We start from the raw sequence: 22,822 nt of genomic DNA, 5'->3' as shown, positions 1-22,822 counted from the left end.
TCAAAGAGTGAAGTGAGAAAGGACAGCGAGATGACATAGTGTCTCTTTGGGTACCGGTAAAGATGGGATGTCTGTGTCCACCAGATCTTCTGTCTCTACAACATGTTCACTCTCAGGGGACGACGACTCCGCTGGAATCACCACCACTGGGCTGATGTGCTCGGACAGAGCTGATGCCCGCAGGAAGTTTGGAGGATTCTGAAGAGAACGTGATGGAGAGACAGAAAGGGGGAGAAAGGTGAAAAACACAGGAAGAGAGAAACTGGAGTTCTTAACGGGCGGTATGTAAATCACAAACAATTTCTTCCCACTAGCCATGTTTTGTGACTCAGGTCAGGCAGAAATGTGTTTGGTATGCAGGAGTCTCACCTCAGGAAGCTGTGGGATCTGAATCAGTCTCTTGAAATACTGCAGGTTACTTGAGCGATAGAACAGACTCTTCAGTCTGCAGAGAGAGAAAGAGCCAAAGGAAAGAGTGAGGGTGAGATATGACAAAAGAATGCATGTCTATTACACACTAGCAGTTTGAGTGAACAGTGACTGACAGAAACAAGGGAGTGCACTCACTTCTTAAACTGCTCTTGGAAGCGATCCCTGTGGCCCTGAAGAGTATCTGCTGGCAGACCTGAAGGATATGAGAGGGAGAGAATGCCAAACATGACAACGAGGAGGTAAATAAATTGAGTCCCCACTAAGCGCCTTTAGTTACTGTTGATAGTTCTGTCAAACTTTTCCAATTACAATTGTTCTACCACCGGTAAACATGGAAATTGAAGCGAGCAGATTGAGTGTGCGAGGCATTTTCACAGACTATAATGGCACGTATCCACTTTATTTAGCAGCACAAATTAAGCAAACATTTTTAGATTTTCATTTTCTTAGTGGTTGTAATTTTGTACATTCTTCTTTGTGTTTTTACCCTGAAATTAATAATAAATTAAAAAAAAAAAAAATCTAATCAGTATAGTTGCCATCTTTCTCTAATCAGAATGTCATCCATCTCTCTTTATCCATTTGGTCTTTGGATAAAGATGTTGATGCTGGGTTACTTATAATAGTGACACATGGTACCCAGAGGATACATGCAGTGTTTTTTCTTCCCTTTTAAAAAAATCTATAAATAAATCTTGCAAAAAGCATGCCATGGATTCAACTGTTATTCCTCATTCTTAAATGAACATGTATACCATCAGCGAGGACACCTACATTTGCTCCAAGTTAAATTAAAGCTAAGAACCTAAAATAAATTCATCTACTTTTTGATTCAGGTCTTAGTAAAGGTGATAGTAAATAGAGTTCAGCATCAAAGTGAGTGTTATAAGACGTTAGAAGCAGTTCTTTTCACTCAAACTAATGTTATGAGGTTTGTCATCACTATCAAATGATGCTTTCCCTCCTCAAGTGACTGTGATGATCATTTGCCACAATTCTGATTCAGGGTCAGCACAGTTTCCAATCAAATTACGGTGTAATTTAACAAAATCGGTAATTAAACATTTCTTTAAGATAAATATGTTTTACAATATCACTCTTCATTCCATCCCACGTTATAATATTATCTATTCTGTTCATGAGAATATTTGACCAAAAACCACTGTTCACGGCAATCTCCCATTCATTCCAATGGGGAGTTCTGCAGAGCTTGTCAGAGCAATCGATCATAACCAAGGGGGGGGCGGAGCTTAACCCTCTGGGGTCGACGGACGCGCCGGCGCATCCTGCTGGATATTTTCGTCATTACAGTGGAAACAACTTAAAATACTAAATTTTTGGGTATACAGATAAGTGTAAGACATCATTAGAGACTATAAAGGGTCTACTTTTATTTGTGTACACTCACAATAACAACAAAATCTTGTGCTTTTGTAAAATAAAGAAAATAATAAGGGTGAGCTATCAGCAGTCTCAGTGTTCACGAGCATATTTCTGAAACACGTCACAAAAATGAACTGAAACTCTGCGAATACTTATCACACAAACATGAAACATGTGTCTAAAGAAATCTTAAAAATTTCTACTTTTAAATAAAACAATTCAAAATTTAAAACAAATATTCTCCTGCAATGTAATCTGTATGAAACTAAGATATGTAAATTTTTTACCGGTTCATCTCATTATAGCTAATGTGATCACACCCACCAGCAGAGTGCGCCATTCGATCTGAGATGATCGAGTCAAATGGTGAACGCCCCCAACAGTGAGGTTTGATTTAAACAATTCATTCATTTTTCTGCGCGTTTGTAACGATACACAGGCGAGGAAACTCCTGGATATTAAGGAAGAGTTAACATTTTCCTCATAAGAAGAGCGGGACTGCGATTAACGTTTGTATTTTGAAGAATGACTTGATTATGTCCTAATAAGCAAGTTTTAGTTACATTTAAATGATGTATTTAAATTGTATGCTGTATGATATAAATATGAAATGTAATATGATATAAAAATAATATGAATGTTTAGATTATATTTTAAGAAGTGTTTATGCTGCCTCGTTATCATCATCAAAGCTTGTGCTTGCAAATATGTGTTCAGGTTAAATGAGTAAAATGCACTTTAAATATGCCCATATTAGAAAATCAGCATATTATAATGATTTCTGAAGTATCATGTGACACTGAAGACTGCAGTAATGATGCTGAAAATTCAGCTTTGATCACAAATTGCATTTTACAATATATTTAAATAGAAAACTGTTCTTTTAAATTGTAAAAATAGTTCACACAATGTTTTTACTATATTTTGGATCAAATAAATGCAGACTTGGCGAGCAGAAGAGACTTCTTTTAACGGTAGTGTAGGTCTAAAATTAAGTAAAGTCTTTATGTAAAGAAAATGTAGTCAGATTACTTCTTTTAACTTAAAACTTGATTTTGATCATTAAGTCTCCTCACATTCATTCTCTATCCCTCATTGATAGGCCCAGGGGAGGGGTCTTTTGTCTCTCAGGTGTGAATTACAATCAATATTCATGATCATTCACGCCTCCTCGCATATGACCTTTCTAACACTAAAATTGCCTTAAAAAAGTTAAATTACTATATTGTTTTGTATGAATGAGTGATCAGGATGGTTTTCACATCATTTTGTAGCAAAAACTCTAGGCTACAAGATCCAGTTCTCAAAAGGCTTGTGGACAAATGTTTAGTATGTGTTATATGGCCTTATTTCAGGGACTTAACTTTTTTTATTTTTCAAAAACCATGCATAAACGTTATTTTCTCAAAAATACAAACATGTAGCTCACATATTATTGTAGCCCAGTTTGTGCTGAATACAGTGTTATCAGACTTTAGCCATGAATGTGTTTTTAAGCAACTGAAAAAAGCACAAATGTCAAAACTTCTCCAGGGCCCAAAACACCCTCAGATCCCAGAGGGTTAAGGAAGGGTCAATTTGGTAAAAAAAAAAAAAACATGTGTGATGGATAGGTTCAGAGCAAAGGCAAATTTTTATCATAATCCATCAATAATATAATTTGCCTGGTATGGCAACAGCACCGCTCTCATCCGCAAAGCCCTGCAAAGGGTGGTGCGAACTGCCAGACACATTATCGGAGGTGAGCGTCCCTCCCTACAGGACATCTATACCAGGCAGTGTGTGAAAAAAGCTTGGAGGATCATCAGAGACTCCAGCCACCCGAGTCATGAGCTGCTCTCAATGCTACCATCAGGCAGGCGGTATCGCAGCATCAGGACCCGCACCAGCTGACTTCATGACAGCTTCTTCCCCCGAGCAATCAGACTTTTGAACTCTTGATCACTCACCATCAATATACATCAACACTGCACTTTATTAATCTTATATCTCACACTGGACTGTCATAATTATATTCTCACTTAACAACACACTGGCAACTGACTATCAACCAACAGCCTGAATGTCAATACAGCACAATACAATCTACTGTATATATTTAATATACTATTTTTATTGTATACTGTGTATTATATATTGTGTGTATGTGTTTTTTATATTGTGCGTATTGTATACTGTACATTGCATATTAGATATGTAAATTGTGTTGTGTAAATCTGATGTTTATTGTAAATTGGTATATGTCTCATCACTGTCATGACTGCTATGTTGCTCGGAACTGCACCCAAGTGACAATAGTGTGAGACAATAAAGGAATATTATTTGATTTGATATTGATTACAATTACTAATACCTGTACAGGAAATCAAACTTTCTAATGTTACCACAATACACTCAATATGGTACTATGAACTCTTTAAATGTCATCAAAGTGAGTATAAATGTACTTGAATCAACTGTAAATCATTATTATTGATGCTATACACATTCATTTGTAAATGAGTGCTGATGCATAGTTAAATCAATAGCATGAACTTCAAGATTTATTGTTAATATTTAGAAAAGGAAAAAGATACCCCATATATCATCTTTTGGGTATCTTGTTTCACTATAACAAGTGCCCCAGGTTTACCATATGTTTAGATGATTTTAAATGGAATCTTACAGAAAAGATCGAACCACACTGGACTTACATAAACATGGATTAGAAAAAAATCGATTGTTTGTCTGACAATTTGGTGGATAGCAACAGTTTCAGATTGGTCAGTAACGATTCAAAAGTGGGGCTTAAAGATGGGCCAATCTTTCCTCTGTGTGTGTGAGAGACAAGAGACGTTGTGTATGGACAGTAGGGGGCTGGACTCACAGGAGTGGAGTTTGAAGAGCAGTTTGACGGTGTAGTCGTACAAATGGCTGCAGTCCAGGATGACCTGAATCATAGGAGCCAGACGACACTGACCCGCTGCCGTCACCGACACTGAACGAGACATATCCAACGAGCTGAACACTGAGGAGAAACACACACACACAAACACTCTGAAATACATTTAGCTTACACACATATCCTTTCATGTCATGGGCCTTAAACATATTTTCAAAATGCTCTAAATAGAAAAATTCTTAAAAGGACAGTTCACCCAAAAATGAAAATTATGTTGTCATTTAATCAACCTCACACTGTTCTGAACTCATATGACTTTCTTCTTCAAAAACACAAAAGGAGATGTTGGACTGAATGACAAGGACTGAGTCACCATTCACTTTCATCAATGAAAGTGAATAGTGACTTAGACTTCTCTTGTGTTTCACAGAAGGAAGGAAGTCATGCACCTTGGAATAACATGATGGGGAATAAATGACAGACATTTTGGGGTGAACTATGCCTTTAAAAAGAAAGTTTTATTCTTTTCTTTTATGAATCCCTCATTCAATCCACTCCCTTCAGCAAGCTCTTTTTCTCAATCCACCCGTCTCATGGACCGTTTCCTCATTCACATTCATCCCCCTCCCTCTGACTCTTGCTCAGTGATGCAGGCTCCTCAGCACACATAGGTGTGGTTTCCTGTGCCAGGGAACTGTGCTGCAGCCAACAACACTCATTAACTTCCTCCTAATGCTTCCAGCACAGGCACACTGAGATAGAGCAGTGTTTTGGATTGATTTTTAACACTGGATACATTTAACTAGCTCTGCACTTAAAGGGATAGTTCAACAAAAAAAATAAAATCTGTCATGAATTACTCAACATATGATTTTAAAATAATTTAAATTCAAACAAATTCCCTTTTGAATCATTCAGGCCAATTTGTGAATTGATTCAACTGATAACGTAGTCACACGCTCACAGTACAGACATCTTGAGCTAACATATAAGAGGGGGCATAAAACCGCATGCTGGTAACTGCTGCTTAAACACCTGCACCCAGCCTCAAACTTACCACCCAGGAAAAGATTCAGCTCACACTCCAGGTAATCAAACATCTCCACCGTCAGCTGGAAGCTACATGTGTTGAGAGGAGAGAGGAATGAAACAAGTGTGACAAATTACATGTCAAAGTAGGGCTTGCTGTTTGCTGAAATCCCTAACCCCAAGTATGAAGAATAGCAATAGTGATGCTTGCCTTAGTAAACACATTCGAAACGTACCATCTCAGAATGAACAACTCAAATTCAAGCTGGTCGCACATCAGGCGAGAAGCGCCACGGCACGTAGCGGGTAAGATAACGCAAAGGTATCGCACACAGAAAATGTCGATGCAGTGAATAGGTGGCAGCACAAAACAGTGAATCTTAAGTATTTACCATAAAGACAAAAGCTAAATATGTAGTTACGTAAAAGTTACGTCTATGAGTTTGCAGGTCGCTGTATGGAAAAAAAAAAAAAAAAGTAGCTTAACCCTTATGTTGGATTACATTTGTTTTTTTTACAATAATTTTTTTTACTTAATCCAATTGGAATAACATTCTTTGACTTTGTTCAGAAATGGTATCTGAAAACACAACAATATGTAGGCCATTTTGTTTACATTTTATTGGTTTTATTTCACTTTATTATACTTGTGTTACCAGAATTTCATACACTAACACACTGCAAATTTGGCCTCAAGGTGAAACAAATTTGCTCACTGCATTCTACTAATTGAGACCTTTATAACGACATAACACATGGCTATTTCATCTTTTTTATGTTTTAACAACTGAATATTACTGCTGTGATCACAAATTTGCAAATGATGATAACAAAACAGTTCCAATTTGTCAGCCAATTAAAAAGTATTATTTAAGAATTGGCAGGATCAGCTATATGCATTGTATAGTCCAGATTCTAGGCTTTAAAATTACACCTATTTTGTTCAGATCAAGCAAGTGGTTATTCATTTATTACATAATTATAATTTTTTTTTATTATTGTGCAGAGTGCCTTCCCACTGGCCTGGTATAAGCTCAGTTCAATGAAACATTCTATCAATAAAAATATATTTTTTAAATATGTAAAAAAAATAAAAATAATAATAAATAAAAAAAGAAGTTGAAAAAAGATCGAATGCAATATCGTGTGATAACGTATGCAATATGAGAGATTTATAAACAATCTTAGGCCGGTCATTTTTGACCGGTATCACAAAATGTGTTAGCACAAAACAAACACAACGGCTAGGATTTATTCAACTTAAAACTACAAAGACAAACTTGTTACTGAAATATTGCTTATACGCAATGTATTTTCTAGCCTAAAGTCATTCATATACAGTGTGTCCCTTGATAAAAATTTGGGTTCAAATTTATGTAATTTAATGAACATTTTTGCAAGTGGCACAGCAAAATTATGAACAGCCTTTAAAATGGTAGCTGGGTGTAGAATGGTGGTGCTGATGTGCGAACATTCATAGAAAACAGTGGTTTCAAATTTTAGGACACTGTTGTCCACCAGATGCGCATGGCGTATGACCCCCTTAAAGGTACGTGCGTATTAGGGACTGAAAAACACAGCATGTGAGAGACAAAGCAGTACTCACAAATTATTGACATCGTTCTCGCCCGCCTCATCAAGCTGTCTGTTTGACATCTGAAGGTTGCCAGGGAAACGAAGATTCTGGGAGAGCAGTTGGGGTTTATGTTAGATTTGTGACAGATGAAAGAGTGTGTCAGAGTAGATGTTAGACTGTGACAGCACACGTCTTTTAAAGAACCCCATGAAATGGTTTGGCAAACAAAATTTTCTTTCTTGTAATTACATACTTACCATTAAAACAGGAAGTTTGGGTGGAACAAAACGAAGGGTTTTAAATAGTTCAAAATAGCTAACAGCCTTTAGTTTCGCTTCTGTGATGTTAAAACTTTTTAAATCATTTAAAAAATGGGTCAAGTTGAACAGCCTCTGGCATGTTGGAACAAGGTAGGTAAGGGAAGTCAGCAAGTCAGATTCGTGATTTTGGGAGAAGGAGTGGCTCTAAGGGGTGGGCCGGTCAGGCTGGGATGCGTAGCGGGGCTGGGTCCACGGCGCGGCTGGAGGAGTGGCTGTCCCGGGGCACTTCCGCCACATTTCCCCCTCCTCCTCGCGGCCCACTCTTCCCTACCCCTTCCGGGCGGCTAGCGGGTAGAAGGGGTGTCTGATATGCCACGAGGAGGGAAGAGCCGGCAGGTGGTGTGCACACCGGTGACTCTAGATGTGGGCCAGTCCCTCCTCACAGATCTTTCCGGCTATGGCTAGCGCCTAGCAGCTGACATAGAAGCAGCGCCAGACCAGGGGAATCCAACTGTTTAATTAAAACAAAGCATCGCAAAGGCCCACGGTGGGTGTTGATGCAATGTGATTTCTACCCAGTAATTGAGTAACCGGAGGGAGTAACTATGAGTGGTAGCCAAATGCCTCGTCATCTAATTTGATGGGGGAGGGGGGGGAGGGGGGGAATTCTCATTCTAGAAAGATTTTATTGGACAAACATTAGTATAGGCCCTGAAGGAGAAAGACTGACAATTTTATTTGTGTATATCTGCTAAAACTTTTGTTTTGACAGCATTTAGGAGCACACTAGCATATAGATGGCTTCAAAGCTAATGGACATTGACTACATACAACAAACCACCAATTTTGATGTGAACTTGATATAGACTGGCAATTTAAAAGGAGAGCAAAAAATAAAATCTGAGGGGTACAGTTGTAAGATGGATGTTCTGAAGAGATCTCCTTCAAGGCCTCATTCACTCACTTTGATGTGAAACTCCATTTTGGTGATGAGCAGTTTGAGGTAGATGCTGCACAACTTCCCATAGCCTTCACTCAAATGACCCTGATGGGCGAGAGAGAGAGAGATAAGAATGAAGAAAAGGACAAGGCTGATAACTTCAGGATGAAATTATGTTGTTGCCTTTCTAAAGCAGCAGTAGAGGCTAATGAGGCTTCAACTTACTCTGTTCATCAGCTTCACAATTCAAAGTGTGAGTCATTAGGGGCAGATTAAGGTCAGGTTTGGTGTGTGTGAACATGTTTGCGCATACATGCATAATAGAGCCAGCTGCACATTTAGAATATGAGCACATGCTTTCACTTCCTGTTCCCTTTATCAATCATTGTGACATTATAACAGGAAGTGGGCTGAAGTGTTCACTGGAAGTATTTCTCCTGAGTCGAAACCTTTAGCATATTATAAGCAAACACATGGCAGGGTACAACTAAAGGTATTTCCAGTAACAAAAAGTTGCAACTCGGCATGTTCCATCAAATTCTTTCTGTTTGCTGTGGAACCTATCTGTACAAAGGATGAGGAATGCTTATTACATGGCTCTCTGGAATACTTGATTCTTAAAGGTCAATCCCAGCATTCGGCAGTCAAATAGTTTGGTTTATTTTTGTCATTATTCTGGTGACTCGTGGTCTCTTACATAATAAATTCTACTCAAATTAATATTTGACTTCTATTTATTTATCCATTTGGCAAGTAATTGTGTGATTAGTGGGATAATGAACAGTCAGACAGTCACTTTCATAATATAGCTAACAACAACAGAACTGGAATTCAGATGTTTCTGGAGACTCTGGTGTCTCTTCTCAAAGAAAAAAGTCATTTGTAATGTCATTTTAACACAAATCATCATTTCATGTCCATATACTTATATATATCTGTCAAACAATTGTGTGATAAGTGGGATAAAGAGCAGTCAGATGGTCAATGGTGTAATATAACCAATGGAACTCAAACCAGAGGTTGAATTCAGCAGTTTCTGAAGTCTCTTTCTTCTCACTTATTAACATAATTTAAACTCAAAACATTAATGTCTATTCAATTATACATTTGGTAAGTAACCATGTAATAAGCAGGACAACGTACACAGAGTGGGTCATTATCATAAAATAAACCCCTTATGTAAATGATGACAAAGTGAATTTCAGTGAACTATCCCTTTAAAAAAGTGAATACGGTCAGTACTGACATTATGTTGACTTCAAGAGTTATGTCTGGGAATAGCTTCACATGACTAGTACACAAAGTACAGTGCTCTGCATGCGTTCCTCAAGAATGCCAAACAAAAAAACACGTCCTCGTTGGCTAATTACAGATCATCTCTCCTATGCTGAGGTAAGTGTCTCTGACTCATTCACAGAATGCCAACCTATTCAGCTGTCAGTCAGCAGTAATGAAATGGCTTGCAGACTGACAAGCTGACAATTTCCACAATGAGATGAAAATGCTAGGGAACTTGACAAGGCTGCATTCAATACGATCGAGAGTTGTATTGAGTGTGCCTCTGTTTTAGTGTGAAATCATTCAAAGCCACTGCCGCAAATTACCCACTTACCCACATCCTGCTCATGTCGTTCAGGTCAGATTTGTGCCGCATGGAGTCTTTAATGACCTGATGGGAGAGAGGGGGGGGAGAGTTTGAGACACCATCCAATGGTACAACTCTCCATAGCTGTGTTCCAAAACCTAGTGAACTGCCTTGCTGTCTACCGCATTGGCAGCTGCCTTCTAAGGCAACATACTAACTGAAATAGATCTGCATAAGTAGCAGATCTGTAATGCTCTTTATAGGCAGCAACTAGAGACGAGCTGAAACAATCATAAATCGATATTACAATACTTTCTCATTATATTGACTCAGTACTTTAGATCCCTGATCCCTGTAAATACTTTTTGGGGCCAATTTATAATTTCTAGGTGAACTGGTGTTTCACATAATAGCTGTTCATGTATTGTAGCTTGGCTGGCCAACCAATCATCTTCCAGAACTGGAAGAAAACATTTAATATAAAAAGTTAATATAACTGCTCATTCATCTATGTGTGCATGTCTATACAATAGCGGGAGATACAGGATTCTACTCACCTGACATTTTTTCAGATATCCATCTTTTTCTTTTATTATTTATTTATTTAATTTTTTTGAGGGGAGGGGGTGAGTTTTGATGTCTTGTGACTTTCGCGCTGAAAATATGATGACCTGTAACCATGGTTACACCGGCCATCAGATTCATCCATGCAGAAAAACAGACCCAAAGCCCAACTCACGTAATTACCAAAACAATGTTCCTCAGCAAGTAACTTGCAGTTTTATGTTTCAACCACTAGAGGTTACACTAGACAAGTGTAGCTTTAATGCAGCCCTGCTAGTGAAGAATGTCCTTCTATCAAACTCCTTATATATTTGTATATATCTGAATATTTTGCAATATACTTTAAAGATATCGTTTCTATTCTTCTATTCAACAACTTTCAAATCAAATTTATATTTTTATTTGATTACGTCACTTACACATCACTCACAATGCCAAACATTGTCTGTCATTCCCTCATGACATTAATTAGTCTTGTTCCTTTGTCTTTTTCTCAGATTTCAAACACTTTTTGTTTCCAATCAAAGTTTGTAATGTTATGATTCAACTCAGAGCTGGTTGGTTTGGTTAATGGCTTGGAACTTTTTTGGGAAGTAAAATGCCTATGGAATGGAAAATGGAAAAAATTATTCCGGAACAAGATGGCTGAAAAAGTGTGAGGGCACTTTTGCAGTCTAGGATGAAGCAGGTCATCGAATTAAGCGTAAAAGCATTTCTCTGTATGGTCAGAGACTGAAACTGAACCCCCAGTTCCACACTCATTCTCTTGAACACGCTGGGTCTCTTACATATTTAATAATTGTAGTTTCAGCCACAATCCAATTATGGACTTATATGCATCAAAATATAATGAATTGTGGTGCATACATCGCAATATATATCGTACTGCAAGGTAGTACAGTCCCAGCAGCTACTCCATGTGCATTGCTGCCTTAGAATTTGACCAAAATTATGTATCTTTGAAGGCAGCTTCATGTTTTGGATCAGCCTTTGCGGTAAAATCCTGCCTAATATGATCCCTTAAAATGCTGTCTAGGCCGGCAGCTCACTGGTTTTTAGAATCGAGCACATGGAAGATGCTGTTGAAGTGCTGAATATGGATTATACATGCATTATATCACTGATATGTTGAGTTTACAATGGGGAGAACTATAGTGCAAGAGAAAAAGAGATCAATTCAAAGAAAGAGATAGAGGTGCAATTAGACCTGAATGTCGGAGTACTCACGTTTGGATGGCCATCTCTCAGGAGTTTGTGGAAGACATGGCAAAATTTCCAGCAGAGGACTGCATTGCTGGAGAGGGGCAGGCGGTTGACAGCAAGCCAGAAGGTGTGAGCCCCCTTTTCATGATGCGTTCCCAATATGCAAGGTAAAGACTGAAGTCAAGGAGAAGGGCTGGGGGGCACAGAAGTAAACAGGTGGTTCCAGAAAACTAACTCTGAGGTAACCGTAAAGGTGCCCTCAATTCTTTCCTCATTAAAATACAACAACTTTTAAGTGACTATTGGGTCCTTTAGTGCTTTGAAGTGACTCATTATCTACGGTCACTGTATAGAAAAGACGAACCGGGATATTCAGTTATACCGGTTTGGACCGACATATGGATGAGTAATGGTAAATTATGACAGAACTATTCCTTTAATCAGTTTGCCCATATTTGAGAATATTTCTCTTTCAGGGTAACGCAAACAAAAGGATATTCCTGGCATGTTTCTCTTTGACAGCAACCTCCTGTATGTTGATGGCCTTGTTGATGCTCACTGCCTGTGGAAGAGAGAAGGAATAGGAAACGAAGCCTTCATTCTGCTTTCATAGAGAAGTTAAAGATTAGAAAACAGCTCATGGCTGAAGAGCCGTCCTGTGTGCTGTGTGAAACAGTGAGTTTAAGTGTTTCAGCCGAGGCTTATTGAGTAACTTTAACCACCGCTGTGCAACAGCCACTGAATACAAATGAAGTTCAGTTCAAGGAGTGCACTTGAGCTCCTAATGGTTTTTGATGAATTTTCCAACCATAAACATATACACAGACTAGGTGGGAGGATATATAGAATATTCACAATAGGATGGGGCTGGATATTGAATCTTAATAATGATATTAATGCACTTTTTATAAGGGATCTGCAAAATGAGTGGGTCAGGTGTTTGTATAATTAGGCTCCCAGGGTTTTTCCCGCATTGAAACTTTTTGGGGCTGCCGAAGTAAATTTGATAACATAAAATTCACTCCAATGGCTACCTGTAGCTATCCACATAAAATTCAAGGCTTCGACTCTGGCTTTCAGGACAGCCAATGGAATGGCACCCTCTTCAATTCACTTCTTCAGGTCTTTATTCTTTATAGGTCTTCTAAATTGCTTGCTGTGTCTCATTTGTAAGTCGCTTTGGATAAAAGAGTATGCTAAATAACTAAATGTAAATTAACATAAACCACTAAGCAAGATGAATAAGTACTAAATATGCTTCACACACACCACGACAATCACGTGCAACACTGCGTGTGTGAGATGAGAAGCATGTTTAGATCTTGAGAAGAATGCCAATTAATTTACTTTGGTATCCCAAAATATTGGTTGGGAGGCATCATACCATTTTCAAAATGGTCAATGATAGAATGTGTACTGCGTACGTGTTCCGTGAATACAATGAGGTGCAGTGGTGATTTTTGCCAAATTTCTACTGGTTTAGAAATCACTTGTATCGCCCACCCCTATCGGTTACTAAGTAGGAAACAAACATATATATTACAGAAGCACAGTCAGCACCCAAATCAGTAAAGTGGTTTACACATGAATATTAAAACTAGCCCAATAAAAATAAGGTATTAAGAGTTTGATTTCCCACAGCACCTTGAAATACGAACTCTGTTGAATTCATAAGTTTCTAGATGATCAAAAATAATAATAATAATCATTATAAACATGAAATTCAAATACATATCTTAGTAGTTGAATCAAAGACCATATCTGACCCAAGAAATATCTCCGTTTCTGTTGTTCACGTGACCATGATAATCGTTTTTGAAAGGGATATACAGATGCTAAGTGCATCATTTTAACATGATAACTAATGGTTATTCAACAAATAAATAGGCTAAATTATTATAACATCTTATTGCACAAAACTAACACAGTAAAAAATAAGGCTCCAAAAAAGGCACAAAACCACTTATGTGCATCCTGAGCACATAATGGCATGCTTCAATTTAACCGGAGTGCTTCAGGGTGATCCTCGCAGCGCATTATAAACTGCAGAACAGCAAGATCAAATTGTAGCAGGTACACGACATCAAGCAGTTTAAACCTTTTTAAATGCAAATATTTATTTAAACAGTTTCAGACATAATCACCAAAAGACTTTACTTCAAATAGAGGGAACCTACTGTAACTAGCTAGCAAGTACTAGCTAATACAGTGAATGCTAGCATACACTGTAAAAAAGGGCTGCAATTGTAACGGTATAAGACTGTAAAAATACTACAGAAATAAAACTTTATATTTTACAATTAATATTTTTTAATAAATTACAGTAAACATTTTTTTAAATGCAGTATGTTTTTTTATTGTAAAAATAAAAACTTTTAGATGTAAAAAGTATGCTTTTCCAGAATAATTAATAGTAAAAATGTCCATTGTTTAACAAGAGAGTACATGTACTTTTTACAGTAAATTATTGTTATAATTAGAGTAAAAAACAATAATCGGGCGTTCACACAATTCCCTGCGTGACCCATCATATTTCATTATATTTTATGGGAATAGTTATGTTTCTTCTTATTTTTTATATCAGTTATGTACACTGGGGTGTTTTGTTTTATATTTAATGTTGTTTAGTTAATGTTTACTGCATTATTTAAATTTCACATGTGTTACCATGATGGTGTTTAGTGTTTGTGTGAGTGACACTGAGCACATTTCTTCATGTTTATTGGTCATTGCTCCTGGAAGAGCCACTATTGGTGAACCTCATGTCATCATGTGCCATTCTGTAGTTGCTACGGTGATTAACAATACCTTATAATGTAAACAACAGATTTTAACAGTTTCAGAAGGTTAATATCAAGTTTATGTGAATGCATGCTTACTGATAACACTATGCTTTATTAGCATAGCAATTTCAGCATACTTAACCTGTAACTGTCCTCAAACTAAGCTCAAGGTCAACTATCCATCATAATGATAACCCCCAAAACTCCAACGTAACACAAACTCTTTCAAATTACACCGCAAAGCATTAAACACTAACAAGACTCCCCTGTTACATTCATCTTGAACAAAGACACATTACATAACACTTAATTTTAACATTTACTCTCCATGTTGAGTGCCATGCAAAGCATGCTGGGAAATAGCATGGGAAACCCCTGCCCGGTTTCAGTTATATTGAAGTTCCAGTAAATTTAAAGATTCAAGTTCATTAAACTCAAAACAAAACAATTCAGGTTACTTAAAAGGTGTGTGAACTCAAAACAAACAAAGTTCTAAATACTCAAAGGTTAAAAATAAATTTTTCCCTACTCAAAACAATTAAGTATTTTGAGCATTAGGGTTTGTATAAAATATCATAAAAAGGCTATAAAAAAAAAATATTAAGATAAAATGTTTTATACAGGCCTAAGCTATATTGACCAGCCCTAACACAAACACTCACAACGTTGAACGCTTTGAAGCAGAACAAACCTCAGAGAGACATTTATAAAGCCATCTGGTGTCAACACATTGTCTCCTCTTCTGTCATAGATGCCAAATTAGCATCAGATCTGGATACAACACTTTGATAGTTTATTACAAAGTAAACAGTTTGCTTGTTTAAACAAGCATCACATATTTGGCACGGTCAGCTGAACGTAATAAACCTTTATCAGCCTCTATGATACAACGCGAACCCTGTGTTCCAATCCGAACCCCATCCACCCTAAACAGTATCCGAGATTAGAATTAGGGTGTCCCAAATCATAGTATGTGGGAATGAGTGTCCCAAAGTTGCCCAGATGGTGTACTTTTTCCAGTAGATTTTCGAACTGTGATTCTCTTCCAATGTAATAAACTCTTTTGCTTGAAATATAATTGTTATCTGTGTTATATTTCATCTGCATCACATTGTGAACATCACACATTAAACTGAGATAATGGCAGGAAAAGAGATGAGTTTGGTTTGCATTAACTACACATTACTACATGCATCACTATCAAAACAGCAGCAGCTCTCCACACGAAACACCCAGTGACAGATTTACCACATGCTGTTTCTTCTCCATAACGGTAGGAAGCATTGAAGAACAGTTAATGAATGATATTAATAATTTAATTAGTAGCATGCATATCATGATAACTGTAAAAGGATGATTGACAGGTCGGTGTACAGTGACACGATGCACATAACAATGCGACTGAGGAGTCTTTGGTTTCAATACGCGATTTTATGGCGTGATAGTATGTCCCAACACTTGCACCGTTTTTTTGCTACACAATTAAGAGTATACACTTTTCCATCACAAATAGAGTGCACACTATGTAACGTTTGGCCATCTAGTGATTTAAGCACAGAACTGCAAGTTACTTGTGGAGGAACATCGTTATGGTAATTACGTCAGTCGACTTTGGCTCTGCTCATTTGTGCGGATGAATCTGATAGTTTGAGGAGTTACCATGGAAACAGATGATCATCTTTTCAGAGCAAATGTCACTAACAACAACATAACCGCCCCCCCCCCCTTTAAAAAAAATAAAATAAACACCGAAAAGAAAAAGACTGATAACTGAAAAATACAAGTATGTCGGATTAGCAGGCAAGTAGCATATCTTCCGCTGTTGTATTGATTTACAGAAAACAATTACTTCTAATAAATAACGTTCAAAAAGTTTGGCAACAATGGCATTAGACATTACGATTGCTAATCAAATCAAATGGTGAAAACTAGAACAAGATAGTAACTGGTTTAGAGATTGGTATTGTTCCCAGCATAAAGTAATTTTTTTACCATCGTCCTTCCTCGAAAATGAAATCAAGCACTTCAGTACCACAATCCATTATAAAATGCCCCATTAGAGGGGCTACAGCTATCTAATGAACTACCGCGCTAAGCATCCTGGCTAACTATTGGTCCAATAAAATATATTACCTGTCGAACAAGTCAAACTCCATCTCTGGGTCAGTTTTAAATCCTTTCAGATCTCGGAGTTGTCGCCACCTCTGAAAAAGCCAAGCCGATGTTGCTTCGTGTTTTTTACGGGATCTGTTGCTTTCCCATTTTGCTTGCAGACTCTTCTTGGTTGGAGGTCTCTTTATTTTGATTCCCCAGGGGGTTGCCTTTTTGAATGATCCATGGTCAAGTTTGCTAATTTGTTGTGGCAACAAGCTTTCAGCTTCAAACTACTACCACACTTATCACCGCACACATACATGTGCTGTAGTAGCACCGGACCTTCTTTTCTATATTTACGGATATGACGTAAACACGCAAGGATGACTGACGGAAGTATGCAATTTCCCGCCAAATCTGTCCCGACAGCTCTAAAATGTAAATAATTATTATTGGCTTACCATAGTGAATCAGAGTACGGCAAATACATGGCTTGGAAGACAGATTGTTGGTGTACTTGATCATGAATGAAATTTTGTTTCATTAGCTTTAAGGGCATACATAATACACTGCTGGTCAAATGTTTTAAAACACTTCTTTATAAAATGTTTTTATTTTTTTGACATTTTAGAATAATAGTAAAGTCATCAAAACTATGGAATACATAAATGGAAATATTGGAATTATGTTGTGACTTAATAAATCAAAACTGTTTTATATTTTAGCATCTTTAAAGTAGTCACCCTTTGCCTTGAATTTGCAGAAATGTACTCTTGACATTTACTCAACCAACTTCTTGAGGTTTCACCCTCGAATGCTTTTTAAACAGTATTGAAGGAGTTCCCATCTATGTTGGGCACTTATTGGCTGCTTTTCTTTATTATTTGGTCCAAGCCATCAATTTCAAAAACATATTATTTTTAATACAATTTTAGTTTTATAATTAAACAAATAAATATGGTGGCACAAATATATTTTTGTCTACAAAACTAACTTCAAACATTTAAGCATACGCCTTCAGATCAAAAGATTTTTAAGATCATGAGAAACATTTCAGTCAAGTGCTTCAAAACTTTTGACCGGTACTGTACGTGTAGGCGAACTGGGATGCAGCAACGTTTTCTTGAGCAAAATAAGGCATATTTCATACTTCTTACTTCCTCTAAATGTCTTTAGCTCTTTTCATTTAAAAAGACTTTAAACACATATAGGCTCCGTTCCAAAACCTAGTGAGCTACGTGCATCCATTTATAGAAAACAATGATCTTGAACTTAAGGAAGCTGCATGCCGTCCACCTGCCATATTGGGTGAGCGACCCCCTTTATAAAGCACCTAACAAAGGAAACATTTCAAAAGGCAGCTCACAATTGCATTGCATGCTTAGCACAGCAACAAACATCTGAAACGTTCCTGTTGAAGAGGCCAGGGATAACCCTGACAGGAAAGTCTGGTAGAGAGTGCTGTTGTGGTGTGTATGAAAATATGAAGATCCTGTCATACACACATTGCCTTCTGCTTCTCCTCCTAAGCTGGCTTCTGCTGTTACAGACACACCGTTCAAGGTGACAAGGCAAGACTTTGTGTACACAAGATGGATTTGTGCGATGAGTGTCTCATTAAGTCACAGCTGTCACGATGAGGAGAAAAAGAAAACACGGTTGCCTTGTCTTGTCTTGTGTTGTGTTTTTCAGGCAGCATTTGCATTGCTTGAAGTTGGACAATTCCTTCCAAGTTTCTCTGACCGACTAGGGATGTGCAAAACAATATATTATCGAAATCGACTTGTTGGTGGATTGCCTGAGCAATTATTTGACTGATCTGTCTAAAAGGTGAAGTGTGTAACATTTTTGATGTCAAAATACATCCAATATCTTTTTGTTTACTGTTCAATGACAACTATATGTAAGCCATCTGTGGGTTTCCCTCAGCCAAAAGTGTAAACACTGAGCCCCCCCCCCCCAGGCACTATCATAACATTGACATTTATATTTTGAGCAGCCCACTCAGCTCCACTCATCCCTTTCTATCTAACCATATAGCATGAGTTTGAGACGTGGCTACTTGTAGTAAACTGTTCAACTAAGAGAATATGAACGTCCAGTTACAAAGGAAACGAAACTTCACAAAAAATTTAAAGACTTGCTAAACGACAAAGACATAGAACTGAGTATGGCTGCAACGAACAATTATTTTGATAATCGATTAATCTAATGATTATAAAAAGATTATTCAACTATTCTGTGATTATTGCAAAAATTAATCTTTAGCTCTTAACTGAAAGGTTGTATTAAATGCACTCACTAACAAAAGATAGAATACAAAATCATCTTTTAAAAATACCCCTAAATGACATTCACTGAATTAAAGGGGAAAAAATTATTTAACAATTTTGTATTTGCAGTGATTTTCTTTAAAATCTTTAAAGTGATTTTGCCTTGTTTTCATTTAAAATTACCTAAAAATCCTTAAACCAATATACATTTACTTGAGAAGCAACATATAAGATATTTAGACTTGCTTTAAGAGAATTTATCTTGAATATAAGTGTATTTTTTCTGAGAGTGCAGTAACAACTAAATATACTTATTTTTAAGATCTATTCTCTAAAAGCAAGTCTAAATATCTTATATGCTGCTTCTCAGGTGAATGCATCTTTTTTAAATGATTTTTAGATATTTTTAAATATTTGTATTTTTAAAATAATATTCAACATTCTCAGATAACAATTCTTTCTTCTGCAGTATAGCTGCTAAAGAAAATATATGTTGTTTTAAAGAACTTTAAGATATTTATATTGGAAAACAAGCCAAAACCAAAACAAATCAAACATGTATTTTGTTGCAGTGTATAATGGGGCGAAGACTTCCTCTCTCACATTTCTGTTCACTTCGATCCATCTTTAACTCACAAAAAAAAATCAAACTCTCTCTTATTAATAAAGCTGCGTATTGCCATTTTTCTTCACAATAAGATAAACAATGACACATACATTATGATTCAATAAGTCACGAGCAATCATGTTATAATCTAGCTGCATTAAGGATCTACGCTCGAGGATGACCGTCTCCGCAACACAGTTAGCATCAGACAGGTGCAGTTTCAATCTCTCCCCCTCAGATCGGGACATTTGTGCAACTCATAGAAAAGGCACTGACTGCACAGAGAAATGCCAGTTTCAGAGTTTGTAGTTATTTACACGATCTGCTTCCATATTATATGAACTTTAATAAAGTTATAACACATTAAATATAACCGCATTTAAGATGTAACACCGGGGTGTTTCCTTTAAAGAGCTCCGGCTCCACTTATTCCACAACGAGAGTGCTTCTGTATTTACTTATTTTGTATTTTTGCATTATAATTCCCTCATATTTTGCGATCTACATCACCTGAAGCTATTTGGAAAGTTTAGAGTGCATCTGGACTGTGATCGGTGTAATTCTTCCTCTCCTCAGTCAGGTGTGAACTGCAGTGCTGCTCTCACGCATCATCATTAGAGTTTAATGTGATCTCATGTTACATTAAATGAGATCAAACGACCATTCAACAGCAAAATTTGGGTCAACAATTTTTTTATTGTTGACGATAACGTCGACTAGTCATTTCAGCCCTAGACTACAGTAAAATCAGAATGAACATTTTCAAGGTGGCGGACCATGAGACAATTTTTGGGGTTTGATTCTTGCCATCTCGACAGGTAAGCTATACTCTGGTATTGCCACACAAGTAAGCTCATTACTGTCAAGCTTCAGATAAATTCTTAAGATTCTCTGAATGTATATCGTTACGCTCACTAGTTACCAATAACTATCCCACCTCTTGTGCTTGATTCCCCACATAACAGCTGCCTTTCGATCCAGTGATGTTATCACACGGGCCGATTCCTCTGCAATGCTTTCTGTTCACAGTGTTTATGTTATAGTCCTCTTGTGTATTATGACGTTAAACATTTATCACCTTTTATTTAGTATCGCCTATTTGTTCATCAGGAATCAGAGAGTGAAAGTCTGTAATGGAGTCTGAGGGGTGTTGGCAAAAGTTGTTTGAAAACATGCTTTTTTTTGTAATTCCATTTGGTGTCACTAGTAGCGCAGAAGTTACACACTACACCTGTAAGAAAGTCCTGTATAATGTGGCTGGTTATAAGTTCATCTGACCTGATTGGACACCTTTAAAAGGGGGCATTTACATAAAACACGTTCTTGCATTAAAAACAACTAAATGGAACAGTAAAAAAAAAATAAAACAAGGGTCTTAATAGAATATTCCAGGTTCAGCTCAATCGACAGCATTTGTGTGTTGATTACCACAAAAATGTATTTTGACTCATCCCTCCTTTTCTTTAATAAAAGGCCAAAAAAAATAAACAATCAAGGTTACAGTAAGGTACTTTCAATGAAAGTTAATGGGGACAATTTTTGGAGGGTTTAAAAAGGCAGAAATGTGAAGATTATCATTTTTAAATAGCCCTTAGACTAATTCTTCTTTTAAAACTTATGTATTATTTGAGCTGTAAAGTTGTTTAAATGTAATTTTTTACAGTCATCTTAGGGTTTGTTGATATTGCATCATCATGGCAACGAACTTGTAAAATTGTCAATAACTTTACACAGAAAAGATTAGCAAGTGATTTTATCACACCAAAATCATGTTTGGTTTTCTTTGTAATAATATATTTATTGATTACAAATTAACCAACAAAAATGCATTCGCAATTAAAATAATAATTAAAACAAATTTAAAAGGCAGATAAAAAATACAAAATACAATTCCAACATATCAAAAAAACTCCAACATAGTTGGTGGTGTATCTATTCACAATCAATGAAATCCAAACAACATAATGTCTGCAATACCAGGGTCCAAATACTTTACAAATGGCTCCCATACCATGCATAACTACATTGGTACTTTTTGCCAACCTTTCACAGAAGGGGCCTTATCAGTGGTCCACTGCAAGAGAATGTTCTTCCTTGCAGCAAAGGTCATTATAATATATAGTCTTCTGTTACCTACAGATGTTATCTGACTGCTAGGCAGGCCTAATATTAAAGACAAGGGGTTTAATTCTAAGCTGAAATTCAGAATATTTTGCATTTCACTTAAAAGGTTGTGCCAGTATCTTTGTATTTTATAGCATGACCATAAACAATGAGTAAGAGTACCAGTTTCAGTCTTACATTTAAGACATAAATGTGAAAGAGGAATTAAAATAATGTCTATATAATTTTTAATTATGGGATATGTGTAATTATTAAAATAATGTGTATTATTTTCATATGAATTGCTTTCGCATGATTACAGACTGATAATGATTTAGCATATTCCCAAATCTCATCCCACATTTCATCATCAATTGTAATGGATAATTCCCTTTCCCATGTCCTCCTGGTACCCTCTGTGTCCACGGCAGTCATACAGCATAAAGTATTATAAAGTAGGCTAATTGACACTCTCCCAAGTACTTGGAAAAGCATTCGCTCAATAGAAGATCTTTCGGTTATCTTTTAAAGTTGTACTCTTTAGTGTATAATGCCTAGTTTGTAGAAGTGTTTTTTGGGAGTTCAGTTTCAGCTACCATCTGTTGAAATGACATTAGGTTATTGTCAATTAATAAATATTTGAGACCGACTATGCCCCTCTCACACCAGTGCTTAAAGCCAGCATCAGTCAAACCTTGTAGAAAATCTGGATTATTTAAAATTGGTTTAAAGATCCTCCAAACAAACTCACATGCCAAGTTAATTGTGATAGGATTGGCACATCTTTCCTTTATAACATGCAAAGGGTATTTAGACAAGTGTGTTTCAATGTTTAGCCATACTTTTGAGACATCTTTTGTTATCCAATTAGATATAAACATTCAATGAGCACACAACTGATATATTCTATTATTGGGTAGGTCTAAACCCCATTTAGCCCCTGGTATTGTAAAACCGCCATCTTAAGCCTGGGATTTCTTCACTCCAAATGAAAGGGCTCAACCATCCAGTCAGATATTTTAACACCCTTTTTTAAAACACAACTGGAACCATCTGGATAGGATAAAGCAACCTGGACAATCCATTTATCTTAACTAATGATATATGGC

The 22,822-nt window shown here is 36.8% G+C and overlaps 1 protein-coding gene across 1 annotated transcript in view; it reads right to left on the bottom strand.

Moving 5' to 3' along the window:
• The window catches only part of hip1 (huntingtin interacting protein 1), a 90,370-nt gene that overhangs the window by 30,553 nt on the left and 36,995 nt on the right, over positions 1-22,822 (bottom strand). Inside the window, exons 2-11 of the mRNA XM_052109723.1 lie at positions 12,352-12,415; positions 11,878-12,020; positions 10,114-10,170; positions 8,526-8,606; positions 7,332-7,408; positions 5,754-5,815; positions 4,682-4,822; positions 568-625; positions 370-445; positions 55-198 (exon numbers count right to left, since the gene is read on the bottom strand). Of these exons, the coding sequence (XP_051965683.1) occupies positions 55-198; positions 370-445; positions 568-625; positions 4,682-4,822; positions 5,754-5,815; positions 7,332-7,408; positions 8,526-8,606; positions 10,114-10,170; positions 11,878-12,020; positions 12,352-12,415 (903 nt within the window). The remainder of the gene's footprint in view (positions 1-54; positions 199-369; positions 446-567; positions 626-4,681; positions 4,823-5,753; positions 5,816-7,331; positions 7,409-8,525; positions 8,607-10,113; positions 10,171-11,877; positions 12,021-12,351; positions 12,416-22,822) is intronic.

Source organism: Xyrauchen texanus, chromosome 38, assembly GCF_025860055.1.
Source record: "Xyrauchen texanus isolate HMW12.3.18 chromosome 38, RBS_HiC_50CHRs, whole genome shotgun sequence".
Taxonomy (NCBI): domain Eukaryota; kingdom Metazoa; phylum Chordata; class Actinopteri; order Cypriniformes; family Catostomidae; genus Xyrauchen; species Xyrauchen texanus.
The sequence above is the reverse complement of the archived record's forward strand: the minus strand, read 5'-3'. Positions and strand labels throughout refer to the sequence as shown.